Here is a 26,593-nt window from a genome sequence, read left to right as displayed (position 1 = left end):
GATTTGCTATCTCTTCGTGTTTTGAACTATCTTCATCACTCCAGTTTCCAAATGATTTGTTCTTGTTGAAGCCTCTAGAAATTTATCTTTAAAGATCCGGACATTCATCTTGAACATGTCCAAATCTACCACATTCATAGCATTTGCCATCATTTTTGTCTTGTTCATTATATTGCCTGGATCGCCTGGGTGGCATCCTTCCTCTTCTCCCATTAATGTATCTTCTCATTAAACCAACCATGTTCCTTGACACCATGGCAATCTTTTCTTGAAGTGCTTTAGGGTCATCATCAATATCATTCTTTGCTTTTTCAATCGTGGCCTTGAATGAAACTGTTTTCTTCTTTTCTTCCTGGTTTGTTTTCTTGAGATGAGTTTTCTTGATATCTTTGAGTTCTCCTCGAAGTTCATCATATGATAGCTTATTCAGATCATGTGATTCAAGTGTAACCACTTTTGTCTGCCAAGTAGTGGGTAGACTTCTAAGAATATTCCTAACTTGATCACCACTTGAGTATGGTTTGCCAAAAACTTTTAGATCGCTAATGATTTTGCTGAATCTTGCAAAAATCTCTTCAATAGATTCTCCTTATTTCATATGAAAGAGTTGATAGTCATGAACCAACATGTTGATATGTGTTTCCTTTACCTTACTGGTTCCTTCATACGTAACTTCAAGTTTATCCCACATTTCTTTAGTTGTATCAAAAATAGAGATTTTCTCATACTCCTCACCACTTATAGCATTGTAGAGCAGATTCCTTGCATTATTGTTTAACTTGCACAACTGTCATTTGCTCATTTGTATATGAATCTATATCTTCAGGATCAGCAAGTGGTTGAGCAGCGGCCGGCAGATGATAGTTCCCCTTTTTGATAACTCTCCAAACTTTAACATCATAGGCCTTCGCGTATATTTCCATACTCACTTTGAGTGAGATAAATGTTGTCCATTGAAGTACGGTGGCCTTACTTGTGATGTTCCTTCTTGGAAGAGTGCTCCGATAATAACTTGATTTTCCATGATCTTTTCTCACAAGTTGTTAAGCAAAATAAAAATGTGAGCTTTAGGAGGGTATTTGGTTCGATCAAAGAATATATGTCTAAGCCTTAAGGATGTGTATAAATACTTTGTAGGAGGCCGTTTGCTGAAGAGATTTGAAAACCCAAGAGATTTAATCCTTCTGAAGAAATTGATTCATTCCAAGAATAAGGTTGTTTGTCGTTGCTCTTCCTTGATGAGAGGGCATTGATGGCTTTCCCTCTACAGATCTTGATAAACATGGGTTTACCCCTTCATTGTTGGTCCTTCTGAAAATAACAGCTTGTCGTTGCTCTTCCTTGATAAGAGGGAATTGATAGCTTTCCTTTTACATATCTTGATAATGCAGGTTTACTCATGGATTGTTGGTCCCTTCTAAAATAACAACTTGATTGATCATCTTGCAAGATCTTCGATGTTTCTTTTCCGCTTCAATCTATCTCTAATTGATTCCCCTTCTGAATCTCTAGTTTTGGTTGATTGATTCCTTCCTTTTGATTTCTTCAATCTAGGATGCTTTCTTTGAGTTTCTACGCCAAAAACAGTTATATTATTTTTCAACATTAAAATTAAAACCTAACAATATTTTGATACTATTTATGGGTTGGATGTATGAGACGAATTCAACCTCAGCAAATTGCCACTTTTTAATCCCGACGAGCTAGCCATAGGTTTTTATCATTGTTTTCTCTGAAACAAAAATAGCTACGGTTAGAAGTTTTTTCTAAGGTATTACTTTATATGAGTCCACCAAACTATAGACTATCTGGTCCTCTATGAGTTTTCAGTGAGCATACTAATGAAACAGTAAGTAAATGAGACACAGAATTTTTACGTGGAAAAATCCTAACTCAAGGGGACAAAAACCATGACCTACACTTGTAGGCTTTCAACTTCACTAACTTGTAAACACGCTAATACAAGCCACTTTGTAATGACTCTATTACAAAGACTTCAACTCAACTAACTTGTGATACACTTACCATAAGCCACTTTGTCACTCACTAGTTACAAAGACTTTAACTTATGACTAAATCTAGTCACAACACAAACTAAGAAAGTTTATGGTTTTACAAAGGGGTTCCTAAGCAATGCTTCTAGCTAAGCAATTTAGGAATTACAATAAGAACAATCACAAAGTTACAACTCAACTAAGGACAACAAAATACTAGATTTAGGAACTGGTCCATAGTATCGCTTAACTTTGTTCTTCAAGCTCTTGAGAATTAAGTTCACTGTGCAGAAGACTTGAATGCTTAAAGTGAATTCTCAAGTGATGTTTTGTTATAATGCTCTTGTTAATACACCTTTGATGACATCACTTGAATGATGTAAGCACTTGGTAGGTCAAAGGACAAATGACTACAAAACTGTTGCACTGTGTGCACTTCTGTGGCAGTCACTTTCCAGTTGTGCACAATTGACTTTCGTACTGCTGTCAGGAAAACACAAGGGATCAGGTCCTTATCTTGTTTATTTATTTTCTACACTTGCAACAGTTCACATTAGCTGCAGTCCTGGCTGAAATCCATTCATTTGTAATGTGAACCAAGTGTGTCAGGTTCCCTATCTGGTTCTTGACAGTAAGTTTGTTAGATCATCAAAACATAAGGAAAAGACATTGAAAACACATCAATTTCCCCCTTTTTGATGATGACAAACTTAGACATTGATAACATGTATTTAGAGCAAAAAATGACCAGATGAAGTAATAGGAACTTCACAAGTTCCCCCTGACCTTATGCTTCCTCCTTAATCAGATCCTTGTTTCAAATATACTTCCCCCTTTTGGCATCATTAAAAAAACACAAGCAGGCAAACAGCATAAAGACATCCAGCCTAGCTAACTCATGCCACATATGTGCATATAACATGATAGAGAAGAGAAACAGAGAATACAAGCATTGAGATAACAAAAGAGGATAGATTTTATGTACAAAAAAACATATGCCTTTGCTTTATAAGCAAAGGCAGAATTGGATTGTTGAAAATGGGAGCAGTATTGATACATCCCAACCAAATCAAAACAAAAGAAACAAAAACATCTGCCAAGTCATAAAAACTAAAAGAGACAATCCAGAAACTGGCACTGAAGGGGTTGCTTAGGGGGCACTAGGAGTAGAGGGCTTGGAAACTGCATCAAGAGTTTAGAGAACTAGGTCTATTCGGGCATTGGCCGACTTTTTCTCATTGAGCAGTTCTACTTTCAGGTTATCCATTTGTGCCCTGATATCAACATTTTCTTTTGTCAAACGAGCCACCTCCTCATTTGACTTTGGAGCCCCTTAGGCTTGCTGACCTTCTGCATTCCTAGCCTTCCACCTTCGAATCTCCTCAGTTGCACTATTTTGAGCATTAATGAGTTGTGAGATTGTTGATGTACTGCCTAACCCCCCATTCTTCTCGATGCACTTACACTCTTCCAAAGTTGTTTGAGAGAAGGTCTGCTTCTTACTTCCTACCTTGACTTGCCCCAGTGGCACCTTGAAAAACTTAAACACTTAAGTAATTAGAAATCCATATGGAAGACCCTGATTCCCATCCATGAAGGTTGCTACTTTTGCAGGTGTTCGATCATGATAGCAGGCAGGTTGATAGGGCTAAATCCATCTAGTTGCTCCATTAGAAAGAGGTCAGACTTAGAAGTCATGAACCTCTTCTCAGCACGAGGCAACAAAACTTTATTCACCAACTCGAAGAGCAACTGATAAATAGGGAGTAATGCTTTTTTGTTAATCTGGTCAGCCTTTTGGTTCGCATTATCCTATAAAACAACATTCCGGAAATTATATGCACACGCATCTTTCACACTAGAAACACAAACCATAGGGACTTGTAAAATATACCCAAGAAGACTCACGTCAAACACAATGTCCACCTTATTCACAAAGGCACATATATGGTCGGTATCAACGGGAAAGAGGTTGTCATAAAAGCTTTGAACCTCATCCTCATACACTTTGGGTGCATCCATTTGGAACAGATGCCTCTACCATTGAAACTCAACCATTGCCAAGACTTGTCTCATACCAGCCAATTCCGAAATTGCTGGGTCAAAAGTATGACCCAACAGAACATTTTGGTGCCTTAATCTTTTTGAAGCAGAACTGGTTTCACTTCTCATCATCTTCACAGAAACGGGTTCCTTAACAGGTTCCAGCTTTCTCTTGCCAAACATCACACACTTGATTTTGCTTTTCCCTTAGACTAGACTAACACATCCTCATCAAAAAATGAAGGTTCACTCACAACATCCTTCAACTTTGAACTGGGAGTTGTAACATTCTCTATGGAAGCAAATTGCTCCTTCTTGTGGGACCTTCTCACTAGGGAACTAGGTTCCTCTCTTATTTCCTCCTCAACCTCCACCACAGTGACAACCTTATCACACACTATTACATTGTCTTTCACCAGTCTCCTATTTTTCTTCTTACTACTTTTTCTGCTCTTTTGAAGACCAGAGTCATAGGCTACCTTTGCTTGTAACCTAGTAGTAGGTCGCTTAGTAGAAGACTCAGGAGGGGACACTACCCTTCGCTTGACTATGAAAGCATCAAAAGCAATGTTGTCTTGATCCTTCTCATCACTAGACCTCATCTCACAGATTGAATGTCCAAGGGCTCAACAGTAAATACAAGAGCAGAACTGGCCTGGGAGTGAGAACCGTGACCTGTTTCCTCTAGAGAGGGGTCAAGTTCCTCATGAGAGGGCCTAGTAGTTTATGCTAGTGTAGAGCCTTCAACATCCACCATGGCTCCTTCTCCCACATACCCTGTGTCTCATTCCTCTAAGACATGGAAGCACCAGAAATTACCTCATGTACGACGCCATCAACAGATACCACAAAGATGGTCACGACATTTTCTTCCTCAATAGGCTCAATGGCCACCACAGAATCTGAAGCAACAATGGCATAAACCTCTGGGACCTCAGGACTTTTACCCTGTTCTCCACTTTTCCCTTGATCAACGGGAACCTTAGAAGATAGAGAAGAAGGATCAACAATTTTAGGGGTTTTTGAGATAGTTGTCTTAGAAATGGAGGGAGATGAGAAGTCTAGGTTAGGAGTGATTTCAGTGATGAGAATAGGAATAGTTACAAAAGACTCATTGGGGACGGAGGACTCAATAGGTTTTTTAGTGTTAGAGAGGACTGAGGTAGGAATTTCGGAGTTTGTGCCAGCCATTGAAGAGTTAGAGAGAAAGCTCTTTGGAGAGGTGCTAATAGAGGACTATGGTCTATGAAGAAAAGAGAGGGTTTTTAATGAGAGAGGAAAATTATGAAGAGAGAGATAGGAACCTGTTCTGAAATAGAGGTTGTGCTTGGAGAGTTGCAACGTTTTAGAGGGAGATGGAACGATTTGAAGTGAAAGGACATGACAACAGGATTTGAAAAGGTGGCAGTTGATAATTGTACCTTTTCAAGACGTGTATTAATGCACAGAACTACTAACCTTTGGTACAAGAACCAGGTTCGTAACCTGTCATTGAAAATTTCAATCCTCTTTTATCATCCGTGCAATGCATCTACAACTTCTATAATCATCATGTGTGTTTACCTACAACGATATTGAATTGAGTTAGACTTGGCCAGAAAAAACTTTAGGTAATTTTACCTGAAGGTGATTTTCATAGTCAATTGATGAGGCATCGGGTTCTCAATTAGGTTTTAATAGCCCCAACTTCACCCTATTTCTTTCAAAAAGTTCCTTACTTAATGCTTTGGTTAAGATATCTGCAATTTGGTTTTATGCGCTACAGAACTTCATACAGATCAACCTTTTCTCCACGTTGTCCCTAAGAAAATGATGTCTCACATCAATGTGCTTGGTTCTTTTGTGTTGAACTGGATTCTTGGCCATGTTGAGTGCACTGGTGTTATCACATAGAAGAGGCACACACTCAGTAAATGCCCCAAAATCCTCTAGTTACTGCTTAATCAATAGGAGTTAAGGACAATAGGATGCTGCAGCTACATATTCTACTTCAGCTGTTGAAAAAGCCACTGAGTTGTGCTTCGTTGTGCCCCAAGAGATGAGCCATGATCTTAGAAAGTGAGTCATTCCAGAAGTGTTTTTCCTATCCACAAGACAACCTGCATAGTCAGCATCAGCATACCCAATGAGATTAAAACTGTCACCTGAGGGGTAATACAGGACCAGGTCCTGTGTTCCCTTAAGATATCTCCAAATTCTTTTGGCAGCATTCAAATGAGATTCCTTAGGATTTGATTGAAACCTTGCACATAGCCCCACACTGAAGACAATATCGGGTCTACTGGCAGTGAGATAGAGAAGAGACCCAATAATGCATCTATACATAGTTTGATTCACAGGAGATCTAGTTTCATCCATGTCCAGTCGATTAGCCGTTGCAATGGGATTGTCTATCACTTTTGATGCTTCTATATCAAACCTCTTCAAGAGCTCCTTGACGTATTTCTACTAACAAATGAATGTGCCCTTTGTGGACTGCTTCACTTGAAGACCCAAGAAGAAATTCAACTCCCCCATCATTCTCATTTCAAACTCACTTCCCATGAGTTTTGCAAACTCTTCACACAGAGAATCAACGGTTGCCCCAAAAATGATATCATCAACATAGACCTGAACAATGAGTAGGTTCCTCCCCCATTTATGTAGAAACAAGGTGTTGTCAATTTTCCCTCTTGTAAAACCATTTTCCAAGAGGAATTTTGACAACCTTTCATATCAGCCTCGAGGAGCCTACTTCAACCCATACAATGTTTTGTCCAGTTTAAATACATATTCAGGGTGTTCATGACATTCAAACCATAGAGGTTGCTTCATATAGACTTCTTCCTTAAAAAGTCCATTCAGAAATGCACTTTTGACATCCACTTGGAACAAGGTGAATTCTATATGAGATGCAAAAGAGATTAGGATTCTAATAGCTTCCATGCGAGATACCGGAGCAAATGTTTCATCATAATCAATCCCTTCCTCCTGATTGTAGCCTTGAACCACTAGCCTGGCCTTGTTTCTTGTAGTGTTTCCATGTTCATCGAGCTTATTCCTGAATACCCACCTAGTTCCTATAATGGTTTGATCTGAGGGTCTAGGTACCAGGTGCCAGACATTGTTCCTTTCAAACTGATGCAACTCATCTTGCATGGCTGTAATACAATCTACATGTTTCATAGCCTCCTTGATATTTTTGGGTTCTATTTGGGAGAGAAATTCTAAGAAGGCAAGTGAATTTTTGGCTTTTGACCTGGTTTGTACTCCAAAATCTAGAGGAGTAATTATGTTGTCAAGAGGGTGAGAGTTGTTGTGTTTCCAGTTGGGCATTCGAGGTTTATTTGTAGAGGAGCTGAGTATATCTAACTGGTTCTCTTGTGTTATTCTCTCGGGTACTAGTGGAGTACCCTGTACTACATCAACCACTCATTCTTCAGCTTCAGTGGTTGTAATTGAGGTATCTTGTTCCATTGAAAAAGAGGCAACATTGTCTCCACTCGGTTCCTTCACTTGGCTCATCATATATGCCTTTCCATTTGTCATGTCAATGACTTCACCAGGAACCGGTAAGGGCTCTCCATCTTGATCATCTTTAGCACTTTTCTCACAGGAAGGATAGGACTCATCAAAGATAACATGAACACTTTACTCAACACATTGAGTCCACTTGTTGTATATATTGTAAGTTTTGCTTTGAGAAGAGTACCCCAGAAAGATTCCTTCATCACACTTGGCATCAAATTTACCAAGCAGATCCTTTCCATTGTTCAGAACATAGCATTTGCACCCAAATGTTATTAGGTGAGTCAGTTTGGGTTTCCTTCCATTCAGCAACTCATAGGGTGGTTTTGTTTAGGAGAGATCTGATCATGCATCTGTTCACTGAGTAGCAGGCGGTGTTGACAGCTTCAGCCCAGAAGTTCTTTGCAGTCACACTATCAATAATCATTGTTCTTTCCATTTCTTCAAGAGTTCTATTCTTCCTTTCCACTACTCCATTTTGCTGGGGGGTTCTTGGAGATGAGAAGTTGTGAGTAATGCCATTTTCATTGCAGAACTCATCAAATTTGGCATTGTCAAATTCTATTCCATGATCTAATCTAATACATGCGACTCTAGACTCCATCTTCACCTGGATTTTATTCACAAAAGCCACAAACACCTCAAAGGTTTCATCCTTAGTTCTAAGAAACAGAGTCCATGTGAATCTGGAGTAGTCATCCACTATCACAAAAATGTATCTTTTTCCTACCCTGATTTGCACTCTCATAGGGCCACATAAATCCATATGCAGAAGATCGAGTGGCTTTGAGGTGCTTACATCCTTTTTATACTTAAAAGAGGACTTCACATGCTTTCCTCTAGCACAAGTATCACATACTTGCTGTACTTTGAACTTTGACATGGGCAGACCATGGACAAGGTCCTTCTGAATTAGTTTGTTCAGAAAAGAGAAGCTTTCATGCCCCAATCTTCTGTGCCAGAGTTCAGCATAATCATCAACAACTTTCAGACTACTCAGATCACCACTTTGTATGGACTCGAAATCAGCAACATAGATGTTCTTGTAACTCTTGGCCACAAGTAACACTTCACCAGTTAGTAGATTAGTAACTGTACATATCTTAGACAAGATTTCCACTCCTTGTCTCCTTTATCACAGATCTGAGAGACACTCAAGAGACTATACTTAAGACCATTGACATAGTACACATTCTCAATAAAGTCAGTGAGTGATTTCCCAATGTCTCCTACTCCAAGAATGTATCCCTTTTTCCCATTGCCAAAGAATACACTCCCTCCTTGCAGAACTTTTAGTGAATGAAAGTCTATGGTGTTCCTAGTCATGTGCTTTGAACATCCACTATCATAAAAATTTTTGTAATTGCTTCCTTTCACTGTTCCCTGCATAAGGAGATCAAGAGTTAGTTTTAGGGACCAAATCAAGTTTGGATCCCTTGTAGTAGGCAAGAGGATGAATAAGAACTCTCTTAGTCCATGCAGGCAATATGCATTTTTTTGTGTTTGGAGCCTGGTCCCTTTTTAGTAGTTACATTTTCAGCAAACACTTTGTTTTTCTGAATGGACTGGACCCTGGCTTGGCAATTTTCCTTGAAATGTCGATTGTTCCCACAGTGGGTACACATCCAGTTATCTGGTACACTAACATACTTGTTATGGGGGTTGTAAGGGGTTTTCTCCCTTTGGAACCCTATGCTCTGCCTGTTTCAACCATTATTAGCGTACATGGCAGTGATAGCTTCTAAGGACCAGGTCCACTTTAGGGACTTTTCAAAATCATTTTTTACTCTTTCTAGATCAGTTTGGAGATGTTTATTTTTCTCAGTTTCAACACACACGCTAGTTCTCATAGCTTTCAACTCGTTTTCAAGCCTAATGTGTGCCTCACTAGTTACCTCTTTTCCTTTTCCAGAATTTCCAGGTTTACAATCAGTACCCAGTCCCTCTATTGTTTCCCTCAGGTCTGCAATTACTACCAAAAGATCATCTCTTTCTTCCTCCTTTTCTTTACTGAAGTTCTCAATGGTTTCCTTATGGTCAACAACTACCACCACTAATTCATCTCTTTCATGTTCTATGTTAGTAATTTTTTCAGTTAAAATCGAATTTTCTCTCTCCAACTCAAAAATGGTTTCCTTCAGATAAACTATACAAACTACCAGATCATCTCTAGTTTGTTAAGCTTATCCTAGCTCTAAGGTCAAGGCATCCTTATCCTCCACAAGACTATGATAGGCATCAATCAGTACACTAGCTAAAGACATGAGTTTCTTAGGAGAGCAGGATTTCAGATTTCTCTGAACATCCCCGAAATTTACCTCAGTGTTGTTATCATCTTCATCATCATCTGATTGGGCCATTAAAGCAAATATTGAATCATATTCATTTTACTCACTTTCAGCTGCCATCATGGAGCTGTCACCTACATCAGTTTCTTCTTCAGACTCACTAGAGGAGTCTCCCCATGCTACAAGAGCTTGCTTCACCAAATTGTCAGCAGATCTCTTCCTTTTGAAGTACTTGGAATGTTCTTGCTTCAGGAGAGGACAATATTTGATGAAGTGCCCTGGCTTTCCACACTTGTGGCAGAGATCATAGTTCTTCGGTTTGCTTGCCCCTTTTCAGTATTCCTCCATTTCTTCTGACCATCTTCTGAAACCTTTTGGTTAAGTAAGGCATGTCACTATCCTCCTAACTCGAGTCATTGCTATCAACTTTGAGTACTAGGTTCTTTTCTTTCTTTGGTTCTCCTCTTTAACTGTCTATCTTCTTCTTCATCTCCTAGGTTTTCAGATTTCCAACCAACTCGTCTATAGTTAGCTCGTGCAGGTCATTTGCTTCAGTAATAGCATTCACCATGCTTTCCCAGGAACTGGGCAGGATACTAAGAATTTTCCTCACTATCTTGTTCCTAGGAATGGTTTCACCAAAGGAGTGTAACTCATTTATGATGGAGGTGAATCTTGTGTGCATATCTTTAATAGATTTATCGTCCTTTATCCTAAAGAGTTCATACTCGATAGTGAGCATATCAATTTTAGATTGCTTTACATGAGTGGTTCCCTCATGTGTTGTTTGCAAAGCTTCCCATACCTCCTTCGCAGTTTCACAAGCAGAGATTCTATTGCATTCACCAGGTCCTATTCTACATACCAAAATCTTCTTGGCACAAAATTTTTTCTCCATAGCTTTCCTATATGCGTCAGTGTATTCTTTTTTGGTTTTTGGAATTGAAAATGGAAGGTCTGCAAGTGCCTTTGTTGGAATGTAAGGACCATCACATATGACATCTCACAACTCAGAATCTTCAGCCATGATAATGCATTCTTGTCTTCCGCCACCCATAGTATTGCCCATTGAACCTGGGTGGTCTGTATGTAGATTGACCTTCCACAAAATTTGGTGGAGCAGCCATACAGATCCTTCCTAGGTGTTAGCCTGATAGGAGGAACCTACTCTGATACCAAATGTTAGTTTATATGAGTCCACAAAACTATAGAGTACCTGGTCCTCTTTGAGTTTTCATTGAGAATACTAATGAAATAGTAAGTAAATGAGACACGGAATTTTTACGTGAAAAAATCCCAACTCAAGGGGGCAAAAACCACGACCTACACTTGTGGGCTTTTAACTTCACTAACTTGTAACCACACTATTACAAGCCACTTTGTAATGACTCTATTACAAAGACTTCAACTCAACTAACTTGTGATACACTTACCACAAACCACTTTGTCACTCACTAGTTACAACTACTTTAACTTATGATTAACTCTAGTCACAACACAAACTCAGAAAGTTTATGGTTTTACAAAGGGGTTCCTAAGCAACACTTCTAGCTAAGTAATTTAGGAATTACAATAAGAACAATCACAAAGTTACAACTCAACTAAGGACAACAAAATACTATATTTAGGAACTGGTCCGTAGTAACGTTTAACTTTGTTCTTTATGCTCTTGAGAATTAAGTTCACTGTGCAGAAGACTTGAATGCTTGAAGTGAATTCTCAAGTGTTCAAGTGATGTTTTGTTATAATGCTCTTGTTAATACACCTTTGATAACATCACTTGAATGATGTAAGCACTTGGTAGGTCAAAGGGCAAGTGACTACAAAACTGCTGCATTATGTACATTGTTTCTGTGGCAGTCAGTTTCAAGCTATGCACAATTGACTTTCGTACTGCTGTCAGGAAAACACAAGGGATCAGGTCCTTGTTTTGTTTCTCTATTTTGTACACTTGTAGCAGTTCACATTAGCTGGAGTCCTGACTGGAATCCGGTCATTTGTAATTTGAACCAGGTGTGTCAGGTTCCCTATCTGGCTCTTGACAGTAAGTTTGTTTGATCATCAAAACATACGGCAAAGACATTGAAAACTCATCATAAGGTATATAATGAGGATAAAGAGAATAAATGAAGGAATAAATCTGTCCAGCTGTTGAGTCTGCTTCACTGTAAGAATTAGAATTCGAGAAATAGTCGGAGGAAAAAATGACACGCTTGACGAATATATCAAAAGAGGAATTGACGGAGGTTAGTTTGAGTTTTCTATGAAACTGAACTACAGCCTTTAGATGTCAGTCTGCTGAGTTGGCACAATCTGAAAGAATCACCGAACAATACTGGAGCAAAAATCACTGGACCGGATCCCAACCCGTCATCTAGGTGGTCAGATCTTTGCATATCTTTTCTTTCTTTGCTTTTACTCCTTCCTTTCTTGTCTTATTTAGTACATTGTTGACAGACTGTCTCTCGTTCTCCTTTGCTTCTGGAATGAACCTACAAATATAAATATGTTATTTTTCACCATTAAAATCTACATCTTAACACTTAACTCGTCAGGGAGATGTATCTGGAATTAATCACATACATGTGTGTTTTGTGTAATTTATTCATATTTAATTTAGACATTATATGAGTGACTTAATAAAGTTTAGAAACAACAAAAACGTTTTCTTTGAGCATATCCATTTTAAAAGATATGCATCAGCTGGGACTCAAGAGGATTAAAACATATTACATCAAACCATTAAAGTTAAGAGCGACCCAAGAAAGTTTATTGAAAGAATAAAAAACGTTTTTCTTTGATGTATTCATTTTAAGAAAAGTATACATCACTCTCAAGATACTTTAAACCACTAATAAAGATTGCGGTGGAGTAGTAAAAGATTGTAGTGGAATACTAAGTATTAGAGTAGGCCGACTAAGATGTCAAGAATATTATTGAAAATCTTTTTGCACAAGCATCTTTCTATACCTACTATAATATCTTTGCTCCACTTTGTTTCAGGGCACGTACATATTTTCCGACAACTAATTCATCAAGATTACTTGTTTTGAAGAAATCTTTGTCTGAAACTCTTCCTCGTTTTTATCCTTTTGCTGGTCGAATTAAGGATAACTCAGTTGAATGCAACGACGATGGAGTACCCTTTTACGAGGCTTTTGCTCATAACGGTTGGAAGATGTTCTTAGAAAGCCTGCAGATGAACAATTCATCGTCGTTGCTATGCTACTCTCTCTTTCTCGCTCTATCTCCATAGTTGATGTGAATTTTCACCACTTTCCGAGAGAAAATGAGCACGGGACCTGGACCTTTCTCTAATATTGGCAAGAAAGCCAATATCAGTACAAAAGTTACAACTAATAAGTACTAGAGTAGGGTCAAGAATGTTCAACACTCTTGTATCCTTAGTCAGAGGTCTCGGGTTTGACCCTTAGGTATGAAGTCGCCTTTGTTAGGGTACGCTTTACCCCTCAATGTGGGACTTCCGGCGTGAATCCGAATTTAGTCGGACCCCAATACAAATACTGAACACCGTTTGGAAAACCAAAAAAACGTTAATTTTTTTTCTTATAGTTAATTATTAAATTTATATTTTCAACTAATACACGGTGTGGGTAACCCAAAAAGAAATTATAAAAGGACGACAATAATGCAAAAGGAAAAAACAAAACCGATTCCAAAGAGGCCAAGTTTGGTAATTGAAATAGTTCGTATATATGTTTTTTTTAAAAGGTTCGTATATATTTTTTGGTAGTTGAAATAGTTCGTATATATATATTTTTTAAAAGGTACATATCGACAAAAAGTTGAAAAATAATTGAAGCCAAGCTTTGGATTCTTGATCATCACCATGTTAACAATTTGGGTTTTTCATCCAAAACATTCGACATAGCACAATTCAAGACGGAAGAAAACTGAGTTCTACTTCCTCATTGAGCAGAGAGTGATTACCAGTGGCTCCTTGGGTTTGTACCAAAATAGAAACTTTTGAAAATATAGAAGTCGCTATTATGCACGAGGCAAAACTTTTAAAACATATTTATAGAATTTATATACAAAATTATTACAAATTGAAAAAAAGATAAGCATCTCATTCAAATTTCGCACTGATCTTTTAATAGAAGCGTCTCAGTAGGCTATGGCTAATGCCAAGAATGAGAATGAAAAATGAAACGAAAATTACTCTACCGTTTTACTCTTAGTAAAAATTACGAAGTGTTGTCTTTCATCTCGACAATAAGTACTGAACCTCTCACCAACTTCGTTATTTTATGAGGTGTTATCGAGATAGGGCCCACCCGTGCTCCTTCTCATAATTCATGATTCATAAGACCCATCGTCCATTGTTACGATGAATAATACATGTTGTAGTAATTCGACTCCACTTTTCTCTCTCCAGGCGCACGATAGTTGTGAATAGTAACGTACGCCTTGCCGGAATGGCTAGGGGCCGGGCGAGGAAGGCTGCGAGCAAGATCGAACTATCGAATGTGAGGATGACTAAAGTGAATCGACGATTTGTTGAGCAAGATGAGGTAGGGCACAAGGAGGGGTGTAGGGGAGAAATGAGTTCCCAAATCAATACAACGCCAACAAAATTGGGGGCTGCACAGAAGCCTACACCACCTCCTCAAGTAGCTCCGGTACTCAATTTGACCAGCGACACACCAAAGGACCAAGTGATTCAGCAGGAAACTCCATGGCCAGCACTGCCGAGACGAAATTCCGTAGCCAAAACTCCAGAACTGGGATGGAGGTAACGCAAAGGGGGACAGAACTTGAAACAAGAGCAACGAAACCTAATGATGAGGAAAAAAGGGAAACCCTAGAAGGGGGACCCAAGGAGCGCAACGACGATTAGATTTGGGACATGAGGAAAGGGATAAACAACCATGAATTTATTTGAAGGCAACAAATATGCATCTAGAGGAATGTCACGATCCAAAATTCACACCTTGAGACCGTGATGACGCCTAACATTTCACCTGCTAGGCAAGCCAATGTTAGAATAATATTAACCATTTTTACAATTTTAAATTCAATTTAAATCAAAGAATCAAATGCAAAAGTAAATTCTGATATAAAACAATTAATCCATAATACTAGCGATGCCTAAAAATCATCCCAGAATTGGTGTCACAAGTGCACGAGCTACTAGAATAATACAAATAAAGGTCTGAATGAAAATAAAGTTGTCTGAAAGAAAATACACAGCCAAAATAAGTTGAAGGGGACTTTAGAATTACGAACGCCATACAGCTATACCTCAAGTCTCTTCTGAATAGCTGAATCCGAGCAAGTCTATTGTGCGTCGCTAGGATATACTCAAGTATTTGCACAACAAAGTACAGTGTGTAGTATCAGTACAATCGACCTCATGCACTGGTAAGTGTCGAGCCTAACCTCGACGAAATAGTGACGAGGATAAGGCGGATCACTTACATTGACCTGTACACAGTAACAATAATAATAATAACAATAATAGAAAGACAGGAATAGAATAAAACAGTTAACTCATATCAACAATCGAAGCCAACTCTACAGTCATAAACAATTATTACTTCAAACAATTTCCGTTGCGGCGTGCAACCCGATCCCACAATATATTTATATTCAATTCTGTTGCGGTGTGCAACCCTATCCACAATATATTCATTTTCATTTAATTCCATTGCGGCATGCAACTCGATCCTCATTATATATTTCAATCAATTCTATTGCGGCGTGTAACCCGCTCCTCAAATATATTCATTTCGATTCTGTCGCGGCGTGCAACCCGCTCCTCCAATATATTCACTTTTATTTCTGTTGCGGTGTGCAACCCACTCCCCAAATAATATAATTTAACAATTCTTCCAAATGAAATTACCCCAATAAATGCAACAATTAATATGAAATTATATAGCAAATAAGCATACAATAATTGTGATTTATTTAGGAAACAAGTGATGGCAAGTAGCAATTAATTGTAGAAATTGAGGAGGAAATAGGCAATTTAATATTTAGTATGCTAAATGTCAAGTAGCATTTAAGTCACATAAATCATATAAGCATGTAGCAATTATAGCATAGATTCAAAGCATAATTTTGAGCAATGAATATGAGAAAAACAATTAATACAATAAGTAGTTCATGATTTTGAAATAATATATGATTTTAAATAAATATGCAAAAATAATTAATTTGACGATGTATAGGACCTCATCACTTTGCCTATACGTTGTGCACATGAAATTCACATAACAAATAATTCAAGAGTTCTATTCCCTCAAGTCAAGGTTAACCACGACACTTACCTCGTTTCACAACCAAATTCAAGATTCTAATAAACCTTTGCTTCGCAAATTCGTGTTCGAAAGCGTCAAATCTAGTCATAAACAATTCGATATACTCAATACAAATCGTAGGATTTAATTTCATATGAATTTACTAATTTTTCGGATTAAAATTCGAAATTCATTAAAAATTGACAGTGGGACCCACATCTTGAATCCCGAAAAAACTCACGAAATGCGAACAACCGTTCCGATACTAGTTTAACCATACAAAAACTATTGAAATCCGACATCGGATTGGCTTTCAAATCTTAAATTTTTGTTTTTGGAAGATTTGATAAAAATCTGATTTTTCCCCAATAAATTCATGGATTTCATGATGTAAATGAGTATGGAATCATGAAATATAATCAATATAGGATAAGGAACACTTACCCCAATGTTTTCCCGTGAAACTCGCCCAAGAACCGTGCTCCAAAACTCCAAAACGAAATTAAGGAAATTAGGATTTTTGGTCCTTAAGTTTCTGCCCATCCGTCACTAAAAGTCCATTTTCCGTCACTAAAAGTCCCTTTTCGTCACTAAAATTGCCAAAACTTCCTTACATCAGCCTTCATTCAATCGATCATAAATTTCTGTACAAATACCCAAATGATGAATGGTTTAACTTTCTGGAAACTATAATCAAAGGTCTATAACTTTCATGTTTTGCAAATTTCCAGTTTCCATATAGATCGAGATATAAGCTTCCAAAGTTGACTACATGCATTAGAAATTTCTGGCGAAACAGCTTTACCAACCTTTATTTAATCGATCATAACTTTCTGTACAAGTATCCAAATGATGAATGGTCTATCTTTATGGAAACTAGAACTAAAGGCCTACAACTTTCATGTTTTTTAAATTACCAGATTTCTTATAGATTTCGAGATATAAACTTCGAAAATCGGATCCACGATCGCACTAGTTGCTGCAAAAAATAGCCTCTGCAGAAATTTCAGCAGCTTCAACAAGGTGCCATACTATCCGAACACCATCCGAAACTCATCCAAGCCACTCGTGTCCGAATATACCGATATGTCCCAAAATACAATACGGACTTAATCGAGGCTTCAAACCACGTCAAACAATGCCAAAATTACGAATCGTGCATCGAATCGAATTATGAGTTTTCAAATCTTCCATCTTTTATATTTTGCGCCGAAACATATCAAATCAATCCGGAATGGCTCCAAATTTTGGAAACGAGTCATAAATGACATAATGGAGCTGTTCCAATTTTCAGAATCAGATTCCGACCCCGATATCTAAAAGTCAACTTTCGGAAAAACTTTCCAAAAATCTTCTATATTCTTCAACTTTCGCCAAAATGCGCCGAATTGTCCTACGGACTTCCAAATCCAAATCCAAACATGCACCTAATTCCGAAATCACCATACAAAGATATTAAAATTATCAAAATTCATTTCCGGGGCGGTTTACTCAAAAGTCAAATCTCCGATTAAAATTAAGAAATCCTTAGCCTTAGATTTCTAGATTTTATTAAATGGCAATAATTTGAGCTAGAGAACTCCGAATTCGATTCCGGGCATATGCCCAAGTCCCAAATCATGATACGGACCTACCGGAACTATCAAAATACTGATCCGTGTCTATTTGCTCAAACTATTGACCAAAGTTAACTTAGTTAAGTTTTAAAGATCTATTTCATATTTTAATCCATTTTTCATATAAAAAGTTTACGGAAAGTTTTACGGACTGCGCACGCAAGCCGAGAAATAATAAATAGTGCTTTTTGAAGTCTTAAAATACATAAATGAATGTTTAAATTAAAGATGACATTTTGGGTCATCACAAGGAATGAACTTGAGCTACATCGCACCTACAAATTCAAGACGGAATCAAAATTGTGGAACTGGAAAAGGAGGAGGTTGACGAAGAGACGGAAAAATGGAGGAGGACAGTCATATTCTATGTTGTAAAAGAATCCCCCACAATTAGGGCAGTGGAAAGATTCATAGTAAGTCAATGGAAAATAGTAGTGAAACCAAGGGTATATTATCACAATGAGGGCTACTTTCTCATTCATTTCCACAGTATGGAGGACCGAAATAGAGCTATGTAGTCAGCCCCAAATACCATTTTGCAACAAGCCAATAATTGTGAGGGAATGGACAGCGGATTTCAATTTCAAGGAAAAAATGCTGAGCACACTATCATTATGGGTAAGATTCCCTAATCTACCGATGAATTGTTGGGGTGTCAACTCCTTAAGCAGAATTGCTAGCAGTCTTGGTGTGTATGCAGACAATTGCACTACTAGAATTGATAGGATTTCCTATGCAAGAGTGCTCATAGAGATAGATATCACAAAAGAACTCCCTGATAAGATAGTAGTAAGGGATCCAAATGGAAGAAGTTTTGAACACGAAGTGACATATGATTGGAGACCAATATACTGCATCACATGTCTACAACTAGGGCACACATGCTAGGAGAAGGAGAAGTATGAACAAGAAAATGAGAAGCCCAAAAAAGCGAGGAGGAATGCCTACAAATTCAGGTAGGAATGGTTAGCAAAAGGGGTAATACAAGATGAGAAAAGAAACGATAATGGAAGAAACAAAGAAACCAAACGAAGAACCAGAAATCATACGAGTATGAAGGTAGCAGACAAAAATATGAATGAAGGATGGATAGAAGTGAGGGGCAAATCAGCAGGAAAGAGTCAAGCAATGATGAGTCTGAATGAAAACATGCAAACCAAAAATGGTTTTAATCCACTGGAAACAAGTGATCAACAGAAGATTGCACAACCAAGCATAGCAATAGAAGTAGGACAGTGTAGTGTGAGCAGAGGGGAGATACATCAACAACCTTCCAATGTACGATGAAATTAATCACATGGAATGTTAGAGGGTTGAATAAGCTGTATATGCAGATGGAGTTAAAGGAGTTTCTAAGAATTAAATAATATAGGTATTACTCAATAGTGGAGCACCGAGTAGTAGAGGAAAATTCTATGAGAATTATAAATCAAATAGCCCCCAGTGGGGTTGGTGCCATAATTATGGCACATGCACAAAAGGAAGTATTTGGATACTATGGGATACAAACAAAGTTAAGTTTACAGTAGACTATATACATACACAGCTAATACATGGACAAGTATGTGTATGGGACAAAAATATGAAATTTAGCTTTACAACTATATATGGTTTACATACCGTAGGTGATAGGAAAAGTCTATGGCATGAATTAAGACAACTACATAATGTGCAACATGGACCATGGGTTGCAATGAGAGATTTTAATGCTGTGTTGATAGAAGAAGATAGAATCAATGGGACTCCAGTACATGAGAATGAGACTGTTGACTTTAAAGAGTTTATCCAAGACTGCAATATGGTTGAACTAAGAAGTGTTGGGGCACCATTCACTTGGTCAAACAATACAATAAGTAGCAGGATAGATATAGGGGTGGGGAATGCAGAATGGATGCTTTCTTACTCACTACTTGATGTAGTAATCATGGCTCCATATTTCGCAGACCATGCTCCATTGGCAATCCAATTAACAGAGCAACAAAGCAAAAGTTATTGACCATTCAGGCTTTTTAGCTTCATTGCGGATCATGCAGAATTTCAACAAAGTTTGGAGAAAGGATGGAAAAGTATCAACAAGAGAGATCACATACAGAATATGGGGCAAACTGAAAAAGTTCAAGCATGAGATCAAAACAATCAACACAATTGAATACTCAGGAATAAGGGACAAGATAAATAGCTACAGACAACAATTAATGAAAGTGCAAGAGGATATAAGGATGCAAGGAAACTCCAATGAACTAAAACATGCAGAGAAAATGGTCAGAGAGAAGTTGGAGAAATAGGTACTAATTGAAGAAAGTGTAGTAAAGCAAAAATCCATGAATCAGTGGCTGCAACTAGGGGACGATAATGCATCCTACTTTTTTGCAACCATGAAAAGCATAATGTCAAAAAAAATATCAGAGCTCTGGTGGATGATCGAGGTAATCTGGTAGAAAGGGAAAATAATGTACAGGAGCAAATTCTTGAGTACTACAAACAACTCCTAGGAGAAGTTACTATTGTATTACCTGCAATAATTCCACAACTCATGAAAGATGGCTAGTGCTTGACCAGGGAAATGCATTTAAAGCTGATTGAACCAGTATCTGAATTAGAGGTAAGGAATGCACTCAATAATATCGATGACAACAAGGCTCCAGGATGTGACGAATTTAATGCTGTATTTTCAAGAAAGCCCGGAACATCATAGGAACAGAGATAACAGCCACAGTGATACAATTCTTTGATACTAAGAGAATGTATCTGCCTATTAATTGCACCACGGTTACTCTAATACCAAAGGTTAAGAGCCCTTCTAATGTCAAACAATTCAGACCCATTTCTTGTTGCACTATAATGCATAAATTGATATCAAAGATCTTAACCAAGAGGCTACAAGGAGTTATGAGTTACCTGGTTGATTAGAATAAGGCAACTTTTGTCCCAGGTAGAGTGATCTCTGATAACATTATAATTATCCATGAGCCAGTTAAGGGATATAGAACGAAAGGAGTTTTCCCCATGTGTATGGTGAAAGTAGACATGCATAAGGCATACGACTCATTAGAATGGACTTTCCTGGAACTGTTGCGGAAGCCAAATGTATATAGTGTGAATAAGTCACAACTACTATACCAAAAATTATGACAGCCACCAAATAATAAATAAGACAATAAAACAACAATAAAGGGAACACCAGAATTTACGAGGTTCGGCTAATTTTGCCTACTCCTCGGACACAACCAATATTTTATTTCACTCCAAAAATACAAGTGAAATAATACTAAAAGAGAGAAGATACAAATGCCTTAAACAGATGAGAAGGCAAATGAGAGGTGTGTTTCAATCCTAAACATTAGGCCTTCTTTTATAGGGGAAAAATCCCCTCCAAACTTAACTCCCAACCAATGTGGGACTTTGGCATTTTGCCAAACTTCAACAAATCTCCACCTTGGCAAAATTCCACATTTTCAATTCTCTCTCAATAACAAATTTTGGTTGTGTCTTCATCTTCAATCTTCAGTGTTCAACAATGTTGATCAAATCCAAACAATGTTGAAACTTGACCGCAGTCACCACCTTTGTCAGCATATCAGCAGGATTCTCTGTAGTATGAATTTTCTTCACCGTGACTCCACCTTCTTCTATGATTTCTCGTACGAAATGATACCGAACATCAATGTGCTTCGTCCTTGCATGATAAACTTGGTTCTTCGCTAATTGAATAGCACTTTGACTATCACAAAAAATTGTGATACCTTTTTGTTCAACACCAAGCTCCTTTAGCAATCCTTGAAGCCAAATTGCCTCTTTCACAGCATCTGTAATAGCCATGTACTCTGCCTCTGTTGTAGACAAAGCAACTGTTGACTGCAAAGTAGACTTCCAACTAACTGGTGCCTTTGCAAAAGTAAACACATAACCAGTAGTTGATCTTCGTTTGTCCATATCACCCGCAAAATCTGAGTCACAATATCCAACTACAGACTGATTGTCTTCCTGCTCAAAAACTAACCCGACATCTACAGTATTATGAATATACCGTAGAATCCACTTCACAGCTTGCCAATGCTCCTTCCCTGGATTGTGCATATATCTGCTAATAACTCCAACAGCTTGTGAAATGTCAGGCCTTGTGCAAACCATTGCATACATCAAGCTACCAACAACATTTGCGTATGGTACCTTTGACATATACTCTCGTTCAGCTTCATCCATTGGCGACATAGTAGTACTTAGCTTAAAATGGGAAGCAAGTGGAGTACTAACTGGCTTAGTCTTGTCATCTATGCCAAAACGTTGAAGTACTCTCTTCAAATATTCCTTTTGAGATAAACAGAGTTTCTTTGAACGTCTATCTCTAATTATCTCCATGCCAAGAATTTTCTTTGCCTCACCCAAATCCTTCATCTCGAACTCCTTCTTCAGTTGAATCTTCAACTTATCAATTTCTTCCAAATTCTTGGAAGCTATCAACATATCATCAACATATAGGAGAAGATATACAAAGGAACCATCTTTAAGCTTGTGCAAATACACACAATGATCGTATTTGCTTCTCTTGTACCCTTGCCGCAACATAAACTCGTCAAATCGCTTGTACCATTGTCTAGAAGATTGTTTCAATCCGTACAACGATTTTTCAAGTTTGCACACCATATTTTCTTTTCCAGCAACTTTGAATCCTTCTGGCTGAGTCATGTAGATTTCCTCCTCCAAGTTTCCATGTAAAAACGCAGTTTTTACATCCATCTGAACTAGTTCCAAATCCAATTGTGCTACCAAAGCCAACATAATTCTAATGGAGGAATGTTTTACAACTGGAGAAAACACTTCATTGTAATCAATTCCCTCCTTTTGAGCATATCCTTTGGCCACCAATCTTGCTTTGTAGCGAACATCTAATTGGTTAGGAAATCCTTCTTTCTTTGCAAATACCCATTTGCACCCAATTGCTTTCTTTCCCTTCGGGAGATTGGCCAATCTCCATGTATGATTCTGATGAAGGGACTGTATTTCATCATTCATGGAAATCCTCCACTTATCTTCTTCTGAACTTTGGACAGCGTCTTTATAAGTAGTAGGAACATCATCAGCTACAATTGAGGTTGCACAAGCAACCGTCTCTATGAGACGAACAGGTTTCGTTATTGTTCTTTTTGGCCTGCTGGTTGCTATTGATTCAAGTTGTTGTTGAGATTCCTGAGTTGGAATCTCCTCTACTGGCTCTCCTTCCAGAGGGTAATCTTCATTTGTTTCCTCCTCTGCTTCTTGTGTAGGAAAAATAAATTTTCCCTCAAACTCCACCTGCTTAGAAGCACCTTCATTTTGTTTGGTATCTTCTGTTACCTTATTTACCATAGCAAATTCATCAAAGGTAACATCTCTGCTGAATATTACTTTCTTTGTCATAGGACACCATAAGCGATATCCTTTGACTCCAGAAGTAATTCCCATAAAAATAGCCTTCTTTGCCCTTGGATCCAATTTTGACTCCGTCACATGATAATATGCAGTTGAGCCAAACACGTGCAAAGAGTTATAATCTACAGCAGGTTTTCCGTACCATTTTTCAAATGGTGTTTTGCCATCAATAGCAGCAGATGGTAGACGATTAATGAGGTGACATGCATATGTAATTGCCTCAGCCCAAAATTCTTTGCCCAAGCCAGCATTGGACAACATACACCGTACCTTCTCCAGCAAGGTCCGGTTCATACGTTCTGCCACTCCATTCTGTTGTGGTGTATGTCTAACAGTGAAGTGTCGGATGATGCCATCATTTTCACAGACCTTATTGAAATGATCATTTTTGTATTCACCTCCATTGTCTGTGCGAATACACTTGATTCTCCTGCCTGTCTGATTTTCCACCATCGTCTTCCATTTGAGAAAAATTCCCAACACTTCATCTTTGCTCTTCATTGTATACACCCATACTCTTCGGGAAAAATCATCAACAAAGGTTACAAAATAGTGCTTCCCACCCAATGAAGGTGTTTTGGAAGGACCCCAAACATCAGAGTGTACATAATCCAAAATGCCTTTAGTATTATGGATCGCTGTACCAAATTTAACCCTTGTCTGTTTCCCTTTAACACAATGCTCACAAAACTCCAAGTTGCAAGCCTTTACTCCTTTTAACAATCCTTGATCTGATAGAGTTTTCAAGGATTTTCCTCCAGCATGTCCCAAGCGCATGTGCCATAGCTTGGTTGCTTCTGCCTCTTTGTCGTCACTGGATGTTACTGTCGCTGTCCCAATAACTGTACTGCCACGATAGCGGTACATATTATTATTCTTCCGATTAGCCTTCATTACCACTAGTGCACCGGAGCATACTCTCATCACTCCATTTTCTGCAATGATTTTGAACCCTTTTGATTCTAGGGCTCCCACAGAGATGAGATTCTTCTTCAAATCCGGTACATATCGAACATCTATCAATGTTCTGATCATTCCATCATGGTTCCTTAATCGTATTGAACCAATGCCATATGAGGTAAGAGGGCTGTTATCCGCTGTGTGGATGACTCCATATTCTCCTTCTTGAAATTCCACGAACCAGTCCCTGTTGGGACACATATGATAGCTACAAGCCGAGTCCATCAACCATATGTCTGATGATGTTGATGACTCTGTTGTAACTAATGAGAAGTCTGAATCATCACAATCAGCTACATTTGAATCCATAATAGCCTTTCCATTGTTATGTTTGGCCTTATTCTTCAACTTCGGACAGTCTTTCTTCCAGTGCCCTTTTTCTCGACAAAAGGCACATTCATCTTTGCTGGGTCTGGATCTTGACTTGGATCTTCCCTTCTTTGTCCTCGTTTGATTTTGAGGACGACCCCTCACAAACAGTGCTTCTCCTTCTCCGCCCTTCTGTTTTTCTCGCTTTCTTTGTTCATAGCTGTACAAAGCTGAACAAACTTCTCTGAGAGAAATTTCGTCATTTCCATGGAGTAGAGTAGTTTCAAGGTGCTCGTACTCATCAGGAAGTGACGCCAACAACATTAAGGCCAAGTCACCATCATCATAAGTTGTATCCATATTTTGCAAATCTGTGACCAACTTATTGAAACTGGTGATATGTTCATTCATCGTGGTACCAGGAACATAGGTGAAGTGAAACAGTCTCTTCTTCATGTACAATTTATTTTGACTGTTTTTCTTCAAAAATTTATCCTCCAGTGCTTTCCATAATTTACTTGCAGAAGTTTCCTTTGTGTATGGATATTTCTGCTCTCTAGCAAGGTAGGATCGAATGGTACCGCAAGCAACACGGTTGATAATTCTCCAATCTTCTTCTCCAATAACATCTGGTTTCTTTTCTTCAATGGCCAGATCTAACCCTTGTTGAAAAAGGACATCTAGAACCTCGCCTTGCCACATCCCAAAATGTCCGGACCCGTCAAAAATTTCTACCGCAAATTTCGCATTTGACACAATTCTTGTCATAAGCGAAGATGCCAATGATGACGTATTGTTGACACTTGATGTAGATTCTTCTTGTTTATTGTCCCCCATATTTGACACAAATATTATTTAATAGCTGACGACACAAATCAAGATTATTTCCTTTCTGATGTAGAAGATCAGACTAAGCTGCAACTACAGAGCATACTCAGACAGAACCTTGACTCAGTTACCAAGATAAATCTTTTCTGATGTGGAAGATCAGACTATGCTGCAACCACAGAGCATACTTAGACAGTACCTTGGCTCTGATACCAATTGTTGCGGAAGCCAAATGTATATAGTGTGAATAAGTCACAACTACTATACCAAAAATTATGACAGCCACCAAATAATAAATAAGACAATAAAACAACAATAAAGGGAACACCAGAATTTACGAGGTTCGGCTAATTTTGCCTACTCCTCGGACACAACCAATATTTTATTTCACTCCAAAAATACAAGTGAAATAATACTAAAAAGAGAAGATACAAATGCCTTAAACAGATGAGAAGGCAAATGAGAGGTGTGTTTCAATCCTAAACATTAGGCCTTCTTTTATAGGGGAAAAATCCCCTCCAAACTTAACTCCCAACCAATGTGGGACTTTGGCATTTTGCCAAACTTCAACAAATCTCCACCTTGGCAAAATTCCACATTTTCAATTCTCTCTCAATAACAAATTTTGGTTGTGTCTTCATCTTCAATCTTCAGTGTTCAACAATGTTGATCAAATCCAAACAATGTTGAAACTTGATCGCAGTCACCACCTTAGTTAGCATATCAGCAGGATTCTCCGTAGTATGAATTTTCTTCACTGTGACTCCTCCTTCTTCTATGATTTCTCGTACGAAATGATACCGAACATCAATATGCTTCGTCCTTGCATGATAAACTTGGTTCTTCGCTAATTGAATAGCACTTTGACTATCACAAAAAATTGTGATACCTTTTTGTTCAACACCAAGCTCCTTTAGCAATCCTTGAAGCCAAATTGCCTCTTTCACAGCATCTGTAATAGCCATGTACTCTGCCTCTGTTGTAGACAAAGCAACTGTTGACTGCAAAGTAGACTTCCAACTAACTGGTGCCTTTGCAAAAGTAAACACATAACCAGTAGTTGATCTTCGTTTGTCCATATCACCCGCAAAATCTGAGTCACAATATCCAACTACAGACTGATTGTCTTCCTGCTCAAAAACTAACCCGACATCTACAGTATTATGAATATACCGTAGAATCCACTTCACAGCTTGCCAATGCTCCTTCCCTGGATTGTGCATATATCTGCTAATAACTCCAACAGCTTGTGAAATGTCAGGCCTTTTCTCCTTTTATAGCTAATCCTAGGAGAAGATGTAATGCCTTTGTCTTAATGAGGAAATTATGAGCAATAAATGACATTAAAAGAAACGTTACATAATCATTTCTTT

General features: G+C 38.2%; 1 protein-coding gene and 1 long non-coding RNA gene across 2 annotated transcripts; both read right to left on the bottom strand.

Moving 5' to 3' along the window:
- Window positions 1-5,990: 5,990 nt before the first annotated feature.
- Window positions 5,991-6,721, bottom strand: LOC138887131 (secreted RxLR effector protein 161-like). The gene is made up of 2 exons (XM_070168847.1): window positions 6,575-6,721; window positions 5,991-6,482 (listed from the first exon to the last, which is right to left on the bottom strand). The coding sequence occupies exons 1-2, from the start codon at window positions 6,719-6,721 to the stop codon at window positions 5,991-5,993; spliced, it is 639 nt and encodes a 212-aa protein (XP_070024948.1).
- Window positions 6,722-11,438: 4,717 nt separating this feature from the next.
- Window positions 11,439-14,719, bottom strand: LOC104227027 (uncharacterized). The gene is made up of 2 exons (XR_710984.2): window positions 12,803-14,719; window positions 11,439-12,324 (listed from the first exon to the last, which is right to left on the bottom strand). It is a non-coding gene; the product is annotated as an uncharacterized lncRNA (long non-coding RNA).
- Between the last annotated feature and the right edge of the window lie 11,874 nt (window positions 14,720-26,593).

This window comes from Nicotiana sylvestris, chromosome 3, assembly GCF_000393655.2.
Source record: "Nicotiana sylvestris chromosome 3, ASM39365v2, whole genome shotgun sequence".
Classification (NCBI taxonomy): Eukaryota; Viridiplantae; Streptophyta; class Magnoliopsida; order Solanales; family Solanaceae; genus Nicotiana; species Nicotiana sylvestris.
This window is presented reverse-complemented; position numbering and strand designations above follow the sequence as displayed.